The 17,942-nt window shown below is 43.0% G+C and overlaps 3 protein-coding genes and 1 non-coding gene across 4 annotated transcripts in view; 2 read left to right on the forward strand and 2 right to left on the reverse strand.

Moving 5' to 3' along the window:
* Positions 1-17,942, reverse strand: part of LOC141271727 (uncharacterized) — a 390,989-nt gene that overhangs the window by 233,819 nt on the left and 139,228 nt on the right. The gene's annotated exons all lie outside the window — the stretch shown is intronic.
* LOC141271726 (uncharacterized) overlaps positions 1-17,942 on the reverse strand; it is a 236,708-nt gene that overhangs the window by 81,913 nt on the left and 136,853 nt on the right. The window lies entirely within an intron of this gene.
* LOC141270778 (uncharacterized) lies at positions 801-9,091 on the forward strand. The gene is made up of 12 exons (XM_073680888.1): positions 801-925; positions 1,055-1,231; positions 1,315-1,438; positions 1,522-1,619; positions 1,817-1,907; positions 4,955-5,118; positions 7,653-7,802; positions 7,932-8,108; positions 8,190-8,313; positions 8,397-8,494; positions 8,693-8,783; positions 8,971-9,091. Exons 1-12 carry the CDS (start codon positions 833-835, stop codon positions 9,066-9,068), a joined length of 1,485 nt encoding a protein of 494 aa, XP_073536989.1. The 5' UTR covers positions 801-832; the 3' UTR covers positions 9,069-9,091.
* LOC141151315 (U5 spliceosomal RNA) lies at positions 9,750-9,867 on the forward strand. Its single transcript, XR_012247002.1, has one exon. It is a non-coding gene; the product is annotated as a U5 spliceosomal RNA (small nuclear RNA).

A 17,942-nucleotide genomic window follows, 5' to 3' on the forward strand; every position in this document is an offset into this window, starting at 1 on the left:
TTAGGGGTGTATCATCCATAGCAGCAGCCCACAGGGCCACTATGGTGCCCGTGAAAAAAACACAGATTTTGAGCTTGGTTTAAGTTGGTATCCATGCAGCACATAAATGCATGTTTACTATGGCCATAAATCAGAAAAAAACTATAAGAAAAAAATGATCATAAACCCTGCTGTAAATAAATAAAAACCAAACGTGCATTTAAATAAAATAGGGTTCTTAGTAACACTGTTTTTGATCAAAAATAGCATAAAAGCTATCCCACCATGGTAAAATGAACCCATTCGGGATAGTCCTACTCTCTTTAATATTAAAAACCTTACCATATATCAAAGCCTCAAACTTCTGTGTGTGAATCAGACATGAGAACTAACGTGATAGAAGATTACAGTCCAGGGAAGACGGGAAACATTCATATAGACGGCCGGTGGAGATGTAGTCAGTGAAGAACTCTGGCTAAATATGTTTGTAGAGCCGCAGTAAAAGAGGAAGATGCTGTCCTCCTCCTGAAGTAGTTATTTCTCATGTCACGTGTAATGAATATCTCCTGCAGTATTGCTAATGCCGATTGCAGTGTCGGTAAATGAGACGAGAATTAGCGTTATGGAAGATGAGTCTATGAGAAACGTGTTCAGCTACAGACTCCGAGGAACAAACTGCTTGTTGTCTGTGGCCTAAAATATATAGGTTTTATTAGTAGATGTAAAGAAGAAATCTAAATACTGTAAAATAATAAATCTCCTCAAATGTTTCCCTTATTATCTCCAGTAATTGTATTATTACACAATATCAGATCCTTTCATTGAAGATCTTCTATTTAAGAGAATTTTCCTTATGGACCCATCAAAGATGGATATGGACAGAGACAAGATGACAGAGAGGATATTAAACCTCACCCTAGAGATCCTCTTCCGTCTTACTGGAGAGGTGAGAGATTCTGATGACGTCACATTACATCATTCTTATCTATGGAAATAACAGATGGACAGAACTGGAGAGGTGAGGACTCTGGAAATGTCTGGAGTGAGATTTATTTATATGTCTTTCCATAACCAGGATTACATATTAGTGAAGACCTCTAGTGAGCGCTGTCAGGTCCATGTGTCTGAGGGATGGGAAAGACCCCTGAGCCCAATCACAGGGCCTCCATCTCACCCCTTCATACATGAGGACATCAATGACCAGAAGATCCTAGATCTCACCTACAAGATGATTGAGCTGCTGACTGGAGAGGTGACACTGCTGGGAATACTGGGACATTATACAGTAATGCTATGAAAGGATTGGGGGGATGACTGTATCATTGTATGTGTCAGGTTCCTGTAAGATGTCAGGATGTCGCTGTCTATTTCTCCATGGAGGAGTGGGAGTATTTAGAAGGACACAAAGATTTGTACAAAGACGTCATGATGGAGGTTCTCCAGCCCCTCACATCACCAGGTAATACACAGGACTAAATACACACGGCCTATAATTATCTGTATGTAAAGAATGAATTCAGTCCCTGTATGTGCTTCCTCCAGATCTATCCAGTAAGAGGACAACACCAGAGAGATGTCCCCGTCCTCTTCTTCCACTGGACTGTAAAGAAGAAGATCCCAATGTTCCTCAGGATCATCAGGTAGATGGAGAGAAGGTGTCATGAGATCTCCCCTATGATGTGTAGACAGCTGTGAAGATCTTGTGCTCAGTCTTGTTTTATCCACCAGTATTATATGTTTTATACTTGTGTAATGAGAACGGTGGAGATAACAGGATTAGAGCTGATCATAGATGTGACTTCTCATCTGTTTGTGACTTTTACAATATTTGTTTCAGGGTGAAGATCTGACCCATATTAATACTACAGAGACATATGTAAGGGGTGATGAGCGGTGTAAAGAGGAGATTCCTACATATGACTACCCAGGTGAGTAGTAACCACTAAATGCAGAGAAGTTACAGATTCTTCTCAGTCACCGGCTGTGGCTGCTTTATCGGTGGTGTAGTCCAGCTGTATCACAATCGTGTCATCACCATTTTGCCTCTAGACCACAACATTCTCTTCCACCCAAAACTGTTCAAATGATTTTGGGCATTGAAACCCTTTTCCATAGAACTTACAACCTGGAGGATCCACCTACTCCCTGTGATTAGGAGACGTTACCTGCCCAGATCTGTAAATCACAAAGTCAGAAATTCACTTAAAAAAATATAATGATGGGACTGTAAGAGAAAGCGGAGGGTAATGATGGTGTTGGCTTCCTAGAACCCTGATATCTTATTGGATGAATCTACCTTCTCTCCCTTCTGTGCTGCTGAATGTGCTCATATGGTCCCTACAAGACCAGGTCCAGTCTTTCTGGCCAAACTTCACTTTTATGATCTACAACATTAAATGTGCAGTGAGGCCAAGTGTGAATTTCTGTACAATAACAGCAGAGTTTCCCTTTATCCTGACTTTTCAAATTCGTTTAAAACCGACTAACTTCAAACCAGATTGTGATAAACTAAACAATAAAAACATTACACCTGTGACATGATATATCTCTAAGCTAAACTTAAGACACCTCATCTCTGCACTATTATAAAAAGTTCTCTTTGAACGTCTAATATTTCTTCCTGAAACTCATCTGACAGAAAATATTGTCCCTTACGATAGTTTAGATTGCCAAGATCCACCGAGCACCATACTCCAATTACCCCAGAGAGGTTTCACCACTAGTTACTCACTACTTACTGATGGAGACTGTTGAGTTTGATCATTTCAGTAGATGTGTTATTGTCTATAGACACAGTTTTGACTATAGTAGTTAGTGCCCAAAATACTCTGATTTAACCCCTTCCTGCAGCCAGTTTTGTGTTCCTATCTGGGCCCATTTTTCAAATCTTATCTGTGTCACTTTATGTGGTGATAACTTTGAGATTCTTCACAAAGGATAATAGGAAACAAATGAACCTTACAGATTATTTTCTAACTTCTCTTGAATCCGACAATACCCTATCTATGGTTGTACACTACTGTCTGGCACATGGCAGGTTAAGAAGGGAAGGAGCGACATTTAGCTATTTGAATGCAGATGTTGCTGGGATAGTGTGCAGACACAATGTATTGGGGACACTGTTTGTTGTCACCTGACAGCTCAAAAGATGGCTACCACAAACAGGCTATGCGTCATCTACTCCATTTTCCAGATCCCAGGGTTTGCCTTGCTCATCACCCTTTAACCCCTCTATATGGATCTGGACTTAGACAGAGACCCCTAGGCTTGGGCCACAGTGTTACCTAATGTTCTGTGGTGTGAGATGGCAAGAAGAATAGTCAGATAGCCGGGTCAGAACCAGGGGGTCAGAGAAAATACAAAATCACACAAAAGTAGTCAGTAAATGGGCCGAGGTCACAACAGGAAACAAATACAGAAGCCGGGAGCTGAGCACAGAGGACTGAACCAGAGGAGAACAAGGCTGTATCTGGCTGCTTCCAGCAATATGCTTCTAGCTTTAGTAGGGTGTGGTGCTTTCCAAATGGCTGAAGCAAGGAGCAGATTACTTCAGCTGGACAGCACACACACTCATACTGCCAGACTGGATGGTACTACAGGTCCCAGCAACCCTAATCTTACTGGCTGGACAGAGCCTGCGCCGCCCAGAGCTTCTGGTTCTGACGTCTCCTCCATCACCAGCTCCACCTGCAGGATGAATAAGGCTCCTGGTGAGAGAAGCAGACGTCGCAGGAGCAGATCCCAGAGGAGATGGGACCCACCATTTGCAGAAGCCCTAATGTGACCAAATTGCAGAAAACCAGAGCAGTAGAAATCCTCATAAAGTGACTCCATTTTGGAAATTATAACCCTCAGTGAAATAATCTATAGGAGTAGTGACTATTTTGACTCCACAGGCACTTTCTGGAAATTAGCACGCTGTGGATGATGGAGAGTGAAAATTACAAATATACCATTTTATTACCCAACACATAGTGCCCAGATTGTGCTCCAGGAAACACACACCATAAATTAAGTGGGTTCTTCTCACTATAGTAATGTCATATACATGGATGCTAAATGTGGTTTAGGCACACTGCAAGGCTCAGAAGTGAGGGGGCGATCTGACTTTGGGAGAGCGGATATTGCTGGATTGGTTTATGGAAGCCATGTAACCTTTCAAGAGCCTTTGAGCCACTAATAATGTGGAAACCTCTGGTTTTCCATTGACAGATGATGGACCTGAGTGGGGACTTGTTTTTTGTGAGATGAGTAGAAGTTTTTATTGGTATTATTTTCGCCTACATAACATTGTTTGGTGGCTTTTTATTCCATATTAGGGAGGCAGAATTAACAAACAGTTGGACACCACGCTCTACTGGTTCCTCCTATGAGGTTTTCTATTAGACTGTGAACTGTTATTGTCTTGGTGAACAATGACGGCTAACATAGGGCAAAATAAAAAAAAACACAGAAAAAGATACAGACTTACCAACACCAAATCATATAACAAATGCACTAGCAGGATGCCGCAGACCCCCATGATAAAAGTGGGGGCAGCGCAGGTGCAAAATACTGATGGAGCAACCACTCACAAACCTACCAATTCATGAAGGGGGTGGTTGCCTAGTATTAAAGATGCACACAGATGAAGCTTGCATAGGACGCCAGTCACACAGGTAGGTGTGATGCACAGTGTCTGACTTAGAATAGTGATGATGCCCATACTATTACATCAGGAAGGCTGCCCAGCACTATATAAGTGCACCCCACATGGACAGACACCCCAGTACACCCAACCAACACTAAAATGCTAATGCATTTGTTATCTGATTTGGTGTTGGTAAGGCTGATTTTTCTGTGATATGTTTTCTTGGTAAATAATGATACTTTTACATAAAGTAAATTTTTACGGAGAGTTTAAGTAAAAATATTCAACAATATAAATTTTAAGGATATGTTATTCATAAATAATAATTGGTTTTATTCTTGGCAGATGACTGTACCAGGAGATCAGAGGAACAGCTGACATCTTCAATTTTTAAATCAGATGATCTTGAGATCCCACAGGATACAATTGAAGTGAATGCCATTACTCCAGATATACCATCATCATCATCCATTCACAGCAAAGATCTGTCATCTGATCCTATGAAACAGGTCCTGTCTTCTGATTCGTTACCGACTACTAAGGAAAATCAAGGTCACAAAATAAGCATTAAAAAACAAACTGCTCCTAAAGCAAAGAAGCCATTTTCACATTCTGAATATGGAAATAGTTTTTCCCTCGAAAACTTTTTTCTTAAATATCAAAGCATTCACACAGCGAAGAATAGATTTTTTTGTTTCAAGTGTGGGAAATTTTTTAACCAGAAATCAAATCTTGTTAATCACCAGAGAAGTCACACAGAGGAGAAGCCATTTTCTTGTTCAGAATGTGGGAAATGTTTTACAGAGAAATCAAGTTTAATCAAATATCAGAGAACTCACACAGGGGAGAAGCCTTATTCCTGTTCAGAATGTGGGAAATGTTTTAGCCGGAAAACAGATTTGGTTGAGCACAAGAGAACTCACACAGGATAGAGGGCTTTTTTCTGTTAAGACATGAGATCTAACTTGATAGAAGATTACAGTCCGGGGAAGACTGGAAACAGTCATATAGACGGGTGGTGATGGACTCTGGCCAAATATGTTTCAAGAGCCGCAGTAGAACATGAAGGAGTCGTCGTCCTCCTCATGAAGTACAGTACAGACCAAAAGTTTGGACACACCTCATTTAAAAATTTTTCTGTATTTTCATGGCTATGAAAATTGTACATTCACACTGAAGGCATCAAAACTATGAATTAACACATGTGGAATTATATCCTTAACAAAAAAGTGTGAAACAACTGAAAATATGTCTTATATTCTAGGTTCTTCAAAGTAGCCACCTTTTGCCTTTTGCTTTGATGACTGCTTTGCACACACTTGGCATTCTCTTGATGAGCTTCAAGAGGTAGTCACCGGAAATGGTCTTCCAACAATCTTGAAGGAGTTCCCAGAGATGCTTAGCACTTGTTGGCCCTTTTGCCTTCACTCTGCGGTCCAGCTCACCCCAAACCATCTCGATTGGGTTCAGGTCTGGTGACTGTGGAGGCCAGGTCATCTGGCGTAGCACCCAATCACTCTCCTTATTGGTCAAATAGCCCTTACACAGCCTGGAGGTGTGTTTGGGGTCATTGTCCTGTTGAAAAATAAATGATGGTCCAACTAAACGCAAACCGCATGGAATAGCATGCCGCTGCAAGATGCTGCGGTAGCCATGCTGGTTCAGTATGCCTTCAATTTTGAATAAATCCCCAACAGTGTCACCAGCAAAGCACCCCCACACCATCACACCTCCTCCTCCATGCTTCACGGTGGGAACCAAGCATGTAGAGTCCATCCGTTCACCTTTTCTGCGTCGCACAAAGACACGGTGGTTGGAACCAAAGATCTCAAATTTGGACTCATCAGACCAAAGCACAGATTTCCACTGGTCTAATGTCCATTCCTTGTGTTCTTTAGCCCAAACAAGTCTCTTCTGCTTGTTGCCTGTCCTTAGCAATGTTTTCCTAGCAGCTATTTTACCATGAAGGCCTTCTGCACAAAGTCTCCTCTTAAGTTGTTGTAGAGATGTGTCTGCTGCTAGAGCTGTGTGTGGCATTGACCTGGTCTCTAATCTGAGCTGCTGTTAACCTGCGATTTCTGAGGCTGGTGACTCGGATAAACTTATCCTCAGAAGCAGAGGTGACTCTTGGTCTTCCTTTCCTGGGGCGGTCCTCATGTGAGCCAGTTTCTTTGTAGCGCTTGATGGTTTTTGCAACTGCACTTGGGGACACTTTCAAAGTTTTCCCAATTTTTCGCACTGACTGACCTTCATTTCTTAAAGTAATGATGGCCACTCGTTTTTCTTTACTTAGCTGCTTTTTTCTTGCCATAATACAAATTCTAACAGTCTATTCAGTAGGACTATCAGCTGTGTTTCCACCAGACTTCTGCACAACACAACTGATGGTCCCAACCCCATTTATAAGGCAAGAAATCCCACTTATTAAACCGGACAGGGCACACCTGTGAAGTGAAAACCATTTCCGGTGACTACCTCTTGAAGCTCATCAAGAGAATGCCAAGAGTGTGCAAAGCAGTCATCAAAGCAAAAGGTGGCTACTTTGAAGAACCTAGAATATAAGACATATTTTCAGTTGTTTCACACTTTTTTGTTAAGTATATAATTCCACATGTGTTAATTCATAGTTTTGATGCCTTCAGTATGAATGTACAATTTTCATAGTCATGAAAATACAGAAAAATCCTTAAATGAGAAGGTGTGTCCAAACTTTTGGTCTGTACTGTAGTTATTTCTCATGTCACGTGTAATGAATATCTCCTGCAGTATTGCTAATGCCTATTGCAGTGTCGGTAAATGAGACGAGAATTAACTTTATGGAAGATGAGTCTTTGAGAAACGTGTTCAGCTACAGACTCCAAGGAAGAAACTGCTTGTTGTCTGTGGCCTAAAATATATAGGTTTTATTAGTACATGTAAAGAAGAAAACTAAATACTGTAAAATAATATATGTCCTCATAGGTTTCCCCTTATTATCTCCAGTAATTGTATTATTACACAGGATTTTTATGTTGTTACATCGGCTCATCATCTTCTCATTCAGGTCTCTACAATATCGGATCCTCTCAGTGAAGATCTTCTATTTAAGAGACTTTTCCTTATGGACCCATCAAAAATGGATATGGACAGAGACAAGATGGTGGAGAGGATATTACACCTCACCCTAGAGATCCTCTTCCGGATTACTGGAGAGGTGAGAGATTCTGATGACGTCACATTACATCATTCTTATCTATGGGAATAACAGATGGACAGAACTGGAGAGGTGAGGACTCTGGAAATGTCTGGAGGGAGATTTATTTATATGTCTTTCCATAACCAGGATTACATATTAGTGAAGACCTCTAGTGAGCGCTGTCAGGTCCATGTGTCTGAGGGATGGGAAAGACCCCTGAGCCCAATCACAGGGCCTCCACCTCACCCCCTGATACATGAGGACATCAATGACCAGAAGATCCTAGATCTCACCTACAAGATGATTGAGCTGCTGACTGGAGAGGTGACACTGCTGGGGATGCTGGGACATTATACAGTAACACTATGAAAGGATCGGGGGGATGACTGTCCTTGTATGTGTCAGGTTCCTATAAGATGTCAGGATGTCACTGTCTATTTTTCCATGGAGGAGTGGGAGTATTTAGAAGGACACAAAGATTTGTATAAAGACGTCATGATTGAGGTTCCCCATCCCCTCACATCACCAGGTAATACACAGGACTAAATACACACGGCCCATAATTATCTGTATGTAAAGAATGAATTCAGTCCCTGTATGTGTTTCTTCCAGATCTATCCAGTAAGAGGACAACACCAGAGAGATGTCCCCGTCCTCTTCCTCCACAGGACTGCAAACAAGAAGATCCCAATGTTCCTCAGGATCATCAGGTAGATGGAGAGAAGGTGTCATGAGATCTCCCCTATGATGTGTAGACGGCTGTGAAGGTCTTGTGTTCAGTCTTGTTTTATCCACCAGTATTATATGTTTTATACTTGTGTAATGAGAACGGTGGAGATGGCAGGATTAGAGCTGATCATAGATGTGACTTCTCCATCTGTTTGTGACTTTTATAATATTTGTTTCAGGGTGAAGATCTGACCCATATTAATACTACAGAGACATATGTGAGGGGTGATGAGCGGTGTAAAGAGGAGAATTCTACATATGACTACCCAGGTGAGTAGTAACCACTAAATGCACAGAAGTTACAGATTCTTCTTAGTCATCGGCTGTGGCTGCTTTATCGGTTGTGTAGTCCGGCCGTATCACAATCGTGTGATCACCATTTTGCCTCTAGAACACAATATTCTCTTCCACCTAAAACTGTTCAAATGATTTTGGGTATTGAAACCCTTTTCCATAGAACTTACAACCTGGAGGATCCACTTACTACCTGTGATTAGGAGACGTTACCTGCCCAGATCTGTAAACCACAAAGCCAGAAAATCACATGAAGAATAATATTATGATGGGCCTGTAAGAGAAAGTGGAGGGTAATGATGCTGTTGGCTTCCTAGAACCCTGATATCTTATTGGATGAATCTACCTCCTCTCCCTTCTGTGCTGCTGAATGTGCTCATATGGTCCCTACAAGACCAGGTCCAGTCTTTCTGGCCAAACTTCACATTTATGATCTACAACATTAAATGTGCAGTAAGGCCAAGTGTGAATTTCTGTACAATAACAAGAGTTTCCCTTTTATCCTGACTTTTCAGTTTCTTTTAAAACCGACTAACTTCAAACAGGATTGTGATAAACTAAACAAAAGCAAACATTTCACCTGTGACATGATATCTCTCTAAGATAAATTTAAGACACCCCAGCTCTGCACTATTATAAAAAATTCTCTTTGAATGTCTAATATTTCTTGAAACTCATCTGACAGAAAATATTGTCCCTTATGATAGTTTAGATTGCCAAGAGCCACCGAGCTCCATACTCTAATTACCTCAGAGAGGTTTCACCACTAGTTACTCACTACTTACTGATGAAGACTGTTGAGATTGGTCATTTCAGTAGATGTTATTGTCTATACTCACAGTTTTGACTATAGTACTTAGTGCCCAAAATACTCTGATTTAACCCCTTCCTGCAGCCAGTTTTGTGTTCCTATCTGGGCCCATTTTTCAAATCTATAGAAAAATACTCTGGCTTCTCTTCAGAACGTAAAAATCTTTCGCCTTTTACTAAAGATTTCCGTGGAGAGAAGCAAAACTGAGTTTTGTGAAGATATTTTTTCTATTTTTTTTTTTTAAACACAAATTGAGAGATTGCGGGAAATTTTACTTTGATTTTACAGAATGTCTGCAAAACTGCTGAATGGTTTGTGGTATCGGGGTATTTATTTTCTGGGCGTTGACTGGATGCTTTTGCTTTTTTTTTTTACCCTTAACTGAAGGATGCTCCAAAAATGGAAAGAAAAAAACAACCACAAAGAGCTGAAAAATGGAGAGCTTCATCTGCTCCCCCAAACCCGCTATGTTATTAAACCACTAAACCCGTTAAAGAGGTTATGTACGGTTGTCCTGAGGAAGGAGTCGGTGGTCTCTGAAAAGCGTAGCCAATAAACCTACATTTTTATCCATACTAATGGTTTGTCATGACTCCAGAGAACGCAGAAACAACTTCCTTTCCCAGCACCTATCTCTGACATTTTTCAAATCTGACGTGTGTGACTTTATATGGTGATAACTTTGGAATTCTTCACAAAGGATAATAGGAAACAAATGGACCTTACAAATAATATTCCATCTTCTCTTGAATCCGACAATACCCTGTATGCAATTGTACACTGCTGTCTGGGCACATGGCAGGTTAAGAAGGGAAGGAGCGCCATTTAGCTATTTGAATGCAGATTTTGCTGGGATGGTGTGCAGACACAATGCATTGGGGACACTGTTCATGGTCACCTGGCAGCTCAAAAGATGGTCACCACAAACAGGATTAGCGCTTTCTGCTGCATTTTCCAGATCCCAGGGTTTGCCTTGCTCATCATCCTTTAACCCCTCTACATGGATTTGGACTTAGACAGAGACCCCTAGGCTTGGGCCACAGTGTTACCTAATGTTCTGTGGTGTGAGATGGGAAGAACAATAGTTAGATAGCCGGGTCAGAACCAGGAGGTCAGAGAAAATACAAAATCACACAAAAGTAGTCAGTAAACGGGCCGAGGTCACAACAGGAATCAAATACACAAGCCGGGAGCTGAGCACAGAGGACTGATCCAGAGGAGAACAAGGCTGTATCTGGCAGCTTCCGGCAATATGCTTCCAGCTTTAGTAGGGTGCGGTGCTTTCCAAATGGCTGAAGCAGGGAGCAGATTACTCCAGCTGGACAACACACACACCCATACTGCCAGACTGGATGGTACTACAGGTCCCAGCAACCCTAATCTTAGTGGCTGGACAGAGCCTGGGCCGCCCAGAGCTTCTGGTTCTATCGTCTCCTCCATCACCAGCGCCGCCTGCAGGATGAATAAGATGGTGAGGGAAGCAGACGTCACAGGAGCAGATCCCAGAGGAGATGGGACCCACCATTTACAGAAGCCCTAATGTGACCAAAATGCCGAAAACCAGAGCAGTAGAAATCCCCATAAAGTGACTCCATTTTGGAAATTATAACCCTCGGTGAAATAATCTATAGGAGTAGTGACTATTTTGACTCCACAGGCACTTTCCGGAAATTAGCACGCAGTGGATGATGGAGAGTGAAAATTACAAATATATAATTTCATTACCCAACACATAGTGCCCAGATTGTGCTCCAGGAGACACACACCATCAATTAAGTGGGTTCTTCTCACTATAGTAATGTCAAATACATGGATGCTGAGTGTGGTTTGGGCGCACTGCAAGGCTCAGAAGCGAGGGGGAGATCTGACTTTGGGAGAGTGGATATTGCTGGATTGGTTTATGGAAGCCATGTTGCTTTTCAAAAGCCTTTGAGAATCTAATAATGTGGAAACCTCTGGTTTTCCATTGACAGATGATGAACCTGAGTGGGGACTTGTTTTTTGTGGGATGAGTAGAAGTTTTTATTGATATTATTTTCGCCTACATAACATTGTTTGATGGCTTTTTATTCTATATTTGGGAGGCAGAATTAACAAACAGTTGGACACCACGCTCTACTGGTTCATCCTATGAGCTTTTCTATTAGACTGTGAACTGTTATTGTCTTGGTGAATAATGACGGCTAACATAGGGCAAAATTAAAAAAAATCACAGAAAAAGATACAGCCTTACCAACACCAATAATCGTACCAATTCATGGAGGGTGTGGTTGCCTTGTATTAAAGATGCTCACAGATGAAGCTTGCATAGGACGCCAGTCACACAGGTAGGTGTGATGCAGTGTCTGGCTTAGAATAGTGATGATGCCCATACTATTAGATCAGGGGGGCTGTCCAGCACTATATAAGTGCACCCCACATGGACAGACACCCCAGTACACCCAACCAACACTAAAATGCTAATGCATTTGCTATCTGATTTGGTGTTGGTAAGGCTGATTTTTTCTGTGATGTTTTCTTGGTAAATAATGATACTTTTACATAAAGTGCATTTTTACGTAGAGTTTAAGTAGAAATATTCAACAATATAAATTTTAAGGATATGTTATTCATAAATAATAATTGGTTTTATTCTTAGCAGATGACTGTACCAGGAGATCAGAGGAACAGCTGATATCTTCAATTTTTAAATCAGATGATCTTGAGATCAAACAAGATACAACTGAAGTGAATGCCATTATTCCAGATATCCCATCATCCCTTCACAGCAAAGATCTGTCATCTGATCCTATCAAACAGGTCCTGTCTTCTGATTCATTACCGACTACTAAGGAAAATCAAAGTCACAAAATAAGCATTAAAAAACAAATTACTCCTAAAGCAAAGAAGCCATTTTCACATTCTGAATATGGAATTAGTTTTTCCCTTGAAAAGTCTTTTCTTAAACATCAAAGCATTCACACAGCAGAGAATAGATTTTTTTGTTTCAAATGTGGGAAATTTTTTAACCAGAAATCAGATCTTGTTAATCACCAGAGAAGTCACACAGAGGAGAAGCCATTTTCATGTTCAGAATGTGAAAAATGTTTTAGCTTGAAATCAGATTTGGTTGAGCATCAGAGAATTCACACAGGGAAGAAGCCTTTTTCCTGTTCAGAATGTGGAAAATGTTTTAACTGGAAATCACATTTGGTTGAGCACAAGAGAATTCACACAGGGGAGAAGCCTTTTTCCTGTTCAGAATGTGGAAAATGTTTTAGCTGGAAATCAGATTTGGTTAAGCACCAGAGAATTCACACAGGGGAGAAGCCTTTTTCCTGTTCAGAATGTGGAAAATGTTTTAACTGGAAATCCGATTTGGTTAAGCACCAGAGAATTCACACAGGAGAGAAGCATTTTTCCTGTTCAGAATGTGGGAAATGTTTTAGCTGGAAATCAGATTTGGTTATACACCAGAGAAATCACACAGGGGAGAAGCCTTTTTCCTGTTCAGAATGTGGAAAATGTTTTAGCCGGAAATCAGGTTTGGTTAAGCACAAGAGAACTCATACAGGGGAGAAGCCTTTTTGCTGTTCAGAATGTGGGAAATGTTTTAGCTGGAAATCAGGTTTTGTTACGCACAAGAGAATTCACACAGGGGAGAAGCCTTTTTCCTGTTCAGAATGTGGGAAATGTTTCATCCAGAAATCATATTTTGTTAGGCACCAGAGAATTCACACAGTGGAGAAGCCTTTTTCCTGTTCAGAATGTGGGAAATGTTTTAAAGATAAATCAGATTTGGTTAAGCACCAGAGAACTCACACAGGGGAGAAATCTTTTTCCTGTTCAGAATGTGGGAAATGTTTTGTGAAGAAATCATCACTTCTTAGTCACCAGAGAACTCACACAGACGAGAAGCCATTTTCATGTTCTTAATGTGGGAAATGTTTTACACGGAAATCAACTCTTAACAAACTTCATAGAAGTCACACAGGGGAGAAGCCTTTTACATTTTTAACCGAAAATTGTATCTTCATAAAGGGGTTGTCCACTACTAGGACAACTCCTTCTCATTCCTCATGTTTGGCCTTGTTAAAATAAAAACACTCATACGCACTTACTGTTCTGGCGCCGTTCCATTGGTGTCACAACTTGCGTTTCCGTAAGGCTGTTACATCACACAAGATTGTTACATCACACAATCCTGCTCCCAATCAACGCCGCCTTCAGACGTATTGTACATCAACAGGAAGGACATGGCCTGGACATAGCACCAAGAGAATGCACACAGACATAGCACCAAGAGAATGCACACATTGAAAGCACTCTCTTCAGACCGTGTTCTTGGGGGAATTATAAGCAATTTACAGCCTCAAACATGACTTTCGATATGGGAAAGAAAGATCAGAGGTTAATCTGAAGTCCTCCACCTCTGTCAGCATGTCTGGTATGCAGCGTTTCTTATGGAAGGTCTCATCATCCTTCTCTGGAGCTATTACTGCCTCACCTCAGCATGGAAAAAGAAGCAGTCTTAACCCTCATGATGCCAGACAGCTCCAGCCTGTAAGTCCTGCACCAACTTCTCTCTTAATGTAGGCCTCACAAGAAAACACCACCAATCTTCCTGTACTCTCACCAAAGCCCACATACTAAGCAGTGCTTGCTTCACAGGGACATTTACCCCCTATCCACAGGTTATTCTGATATGGGGAACAACATAACTTATTTGTATATCATATTGTGTCTATGACTCGCCCCCAGGGTCGTGGGGTACTCGGCAGCCGGGTCTTGTGGCTGCTTTTGAGGGATATCACGGTGGCTGGCCCGTTCCGTGACCCAGGGCGGTCAGTAAAAAGGGGAATAAAGTTTATGGGATAGTTTGTAAAGCCACCTGTGGTGTCTGGTGAGATTCACCAGCGCTGCTGCAGGCCGCTGAGGCCGGTGGTAAGGCAGCTCGGGTGGTATAGCTCCCCACAGGCGGAGCTAGGCCTCAGGGCAGCGGGGATGCAAGGATGCAGGACAAACGGGACCCGCCGGGTCAGAGCAAGAACAGGGACAGACACGATTGTCACTTCAGTACCTTTTCCTGGTGGAATTCAGGCACATCCCGGAGCACTGTAGGGTGAAGGGTGCACTAACGGATTCTCCCCAGTGAGCTGGTGTAGGGCCTCCTGTTTCTTGCCTTTGCATTGTAAGTTTCTGACCTGCCTGGAGCTAGGCCTAACTTTGTCTCTGTTCTGCACCTGCCGACATTGTGGTAGGGCCTTCTGTTGGAGATCACTCTCCCTATTCTTTGGGGTCTCCGTGATTCCTGACCCTGGTACGTATCAGCTTTTGGTGATCCTGGGACAAGTAGTTCGCCAGGGGTTAAAGTAGTTTTCTACTGGTCATGAAGATCCACGTAGACTCGGACCCGGTGTCCGGTATATACTTCGGGGTGAGCTGGTTAAGCTCCTCTGCCCCCTATGTTACTCAATTTCCACTCGCCTTCGGCCCCGCTCGGGCCCTCACTAGGCTACACACACACTGCAGCCGGGACGCTGCTCTTCTTCGCCGCACACTCCTAGCTCTCTGTAGCATTGGCGTCTCTGCCCCCTGCCAGACAGAGACGCCGTCCCTTTCACCTCCTCGCTCCCCGCGCGGCGTCCTCCAGCGCTCCTCTCCCTGCTACTGCCGGCGCGCGCTCCTTCCTAGGCACTGTGCTTAGGGCGCGCGCGCGCTCCCTCTCTCTTAAAGGGGCCGCGCGCGCCGTCCTAAGGAGTCCCCGGCCAATAGCCGGAGGACCTCCCATATATAAGGCACCTCCTCCAAAATGGAGGTGCCCGAGCAATAGTTGTTGCACAGTGTACTTACTTCTGCTTCAGCCCTCAGGTCCAGTTGCCAGCCTGACTACTGTTCCAGTCCGCCAGTCTGACTACTCTCCAGCCCGACAGTCTGTCTTCCGGTCATCCGCCAGTCTGTCTATGGGCAAGTCCACCTGCTTACCAGGAAGCACCAGCCAGTTACCTGCCTGCTACCTGCCGTGCCTGCTAGCCCGCTCACTTGGGAGCACTCGTCTGTTACCTGCCTGTTACCCGTTAGCCTACCTGGAGGCTTGGCCGTCACTTGCCATGACCACCTGATAGCCTACCTGGAGGCTCCCGCTGTCACTTGCCGTGACCACCTGTCTGCTAACCCAGAGACTTCTGCCTGCTTGCTGTGTCCATCCGCTATACCGGTCAGTCCCAGCCATCTGACCCGTGGGAGCCACCTGCTCTCTTACAAGGTCGTCCCCAGAGTAGCACCTGGTCCCTCTGCTCGGTCCCTCCCTGGTCACGGAGTCGTTAGCCGCCGTCTGACCAGGGTCGGTCTGAGTTGATACTTAGTTACGCTCCTCTGGGTCCCTCCTTGCACCGCGGCACAGAGGTTCCACCACCCGGACCCGTAACACTCTCTATCCTGAGCTCTGTGAGTTCTAGTCTGGACTCACTCTACAGACTGTACTGAACTCTTTCTGCAGGAACTGCTAGGCTCTGGCTTGACTGCACTGACTCCTTCTGTGTCTGAGCAGGAACTGCTGAATCACTCACTGAGCTGCCTGGCTCCACCTTCCCTTTATATATCCCTAACAGGCTCCCTCTGGTGGTCTGAGGTGGAAGGTGGAGGGGTGTGAATGCTTATAAGGGCCTCTTGTGGAGAAATCCCCTAATGCACCCCTCTAGGATCTGTGGTACCAAGCGCAGCTGGGCGCCTCACCTATCCCTACTAAAGAAGATATGGAGTAATATATTCAGAGGCTGGAGACCACATACAATACTGAAATACGTCCCCTCACGTCTGTCCTGTCACAGCTTACTGACAAGGTACAGAGATTAGAGGATAATGTCATCCAAGTTGGAGGCCATCATAATGCTCAGAAACTAACACTGGATCGTCACAGCCAGTAAATAAACTATCTGTTTAATATGGTTGATGATCAAGAAAATCACAATAATATCTGGATAAGGGGTATACCTTAAAGCATCAATGCACAAGTGATTATGCCAACACTGCGATCATTATTCAATAATATTCTTGGTGATCCTATTGATAAGGAGGTGGAGATTTAAAAGGCGCACCGCACAATAGGCAATCATGGCCCAGATCTTGAGCATCCAAGGGACATTATCTGTCACATACATTTTTTCAATGTAAAAGAGGCCATTGTGAGGAAAGCCGAGGAGTTGGATCCTGGTGATTTAAATGGAAAACACATATAATTGCTCACATATCTATCCTGAATGACACTTGCTAAAAGAAGGGTATTGAAACCACTACTTGATGCCATCCGGGAAAATAGCCTGATGTACTCCTGGGGGTACCCATTCCAGCTGTATATTTTCAAAGATCCAAGCAACATGAGGCTTTTCTGTGATGCCCTGGACATTCCATATATCTGACTGGCCACCTGCTCCACCATTGCCACAGAGAGGTCCAGCACGTCACAGAAGACGTTCAATGGATCAGGAACTTGATGGTGATGCAGCCCGATGGGAAAGGAACCTGCCAATCATATGAGCTCCTGAAATGAATCTTGTCTTCCCTGAAGAGAGACAGTTTGCAGATACTTATTTCTTTCTGCATATAATTAGATATATCTAAAGAGAGTTTTAGGTGCCACTCTTCCACTATATAGAATGTCTCAGTTCATATGTTAGTACGGCATTTAAGTTGAGTTCACGTTATATTTCTGTAATATCAGGCTGTATTACTTTACTCGCTATATATTCCATGGTTCCCACTAATAGGAACCCTAGGGCTGAAGGTTTCACTTACACCTGTAAAGACAACCCCCAGTTAGGGACTTGCATTGGGATCTGCTTGTTTCGCAATTTCCTACTGTTTTGATGTATTCATAATCTATACTTCTTAGACACTGAGAGGTAGACGTTACTATCTACCGTCTATACTTCCTCTTTGCTCTTAACCTTTCTCTCTTCCATTCCCCCTTTTTTTCATATAATATGGCACAACTCAAAACTTGTTCATTAAATGTCAGAGGACTTAATGTTCCAGAGAAAGGAGCTCAAGTGTTTTATCGTAGGCATAAACAGCACGTACATTTTCTATTTCTTCAGGAGTCACACTTTAGAGGTGATCATATACTGTACCTCAGTTTACTAATAGATAGCATTTTTCTGGGATGCCAAGATTATTAATGTTTTGAAGTCTTGCTCCTGTATATTGTAATCTGACTATGCCGCACTCCACCAAGGCTTCACATGTTGGAACCTAAATGATAATCTGCTGAAAGATTCACTCTGTGCTCAGACCTTCTTGAGACTATAGACTCCTTCAAATATATGAGCATGATGAAACTGCCCTAC

Source organism: Phyllobates terribilis, unplaced genomic scaffold (assembly GCF_046119375.1).
Source record: "Phyllobates terribilis strain yellow unplaced genomic scaffold, ASM4611937v1 Scaffold_5__5_contigs__length_657084704, whole genome shotgun sequence".
NCBI lineage: Eukaryota > Metazoa > Chordata > Amphibia > Anura > Dendrobatidae > Phyllobates > Phyllobates terribilis.

What these genes read in the sequence shown, in the direction of transcription:
- LOC141270778 (XM_073680888.1), top strand. Translation starts at nt 833, where the DNA reads ATGGACCCATCAAAGATGGATATGGACAGAGACAAGATGACAGAGAGG. An exon ending in TCTTCCGTCTTACTGGAGAG is followed by an intron (nt 926 to 1,054) that starts GTGAGAGATTCT and finishes TTCCATAACCAG; the next exon opens with GATTACATATTAGTGAAGAC. An exon ending in CCAGCCCCTCACATCACCAG is followed by an intron (nt 1,439 to 1,521) that starts GTAATACACAGG and finishes TGCTTCCTCCAG; the next exon opens with ATCTATCCAGTAAGAGGACA.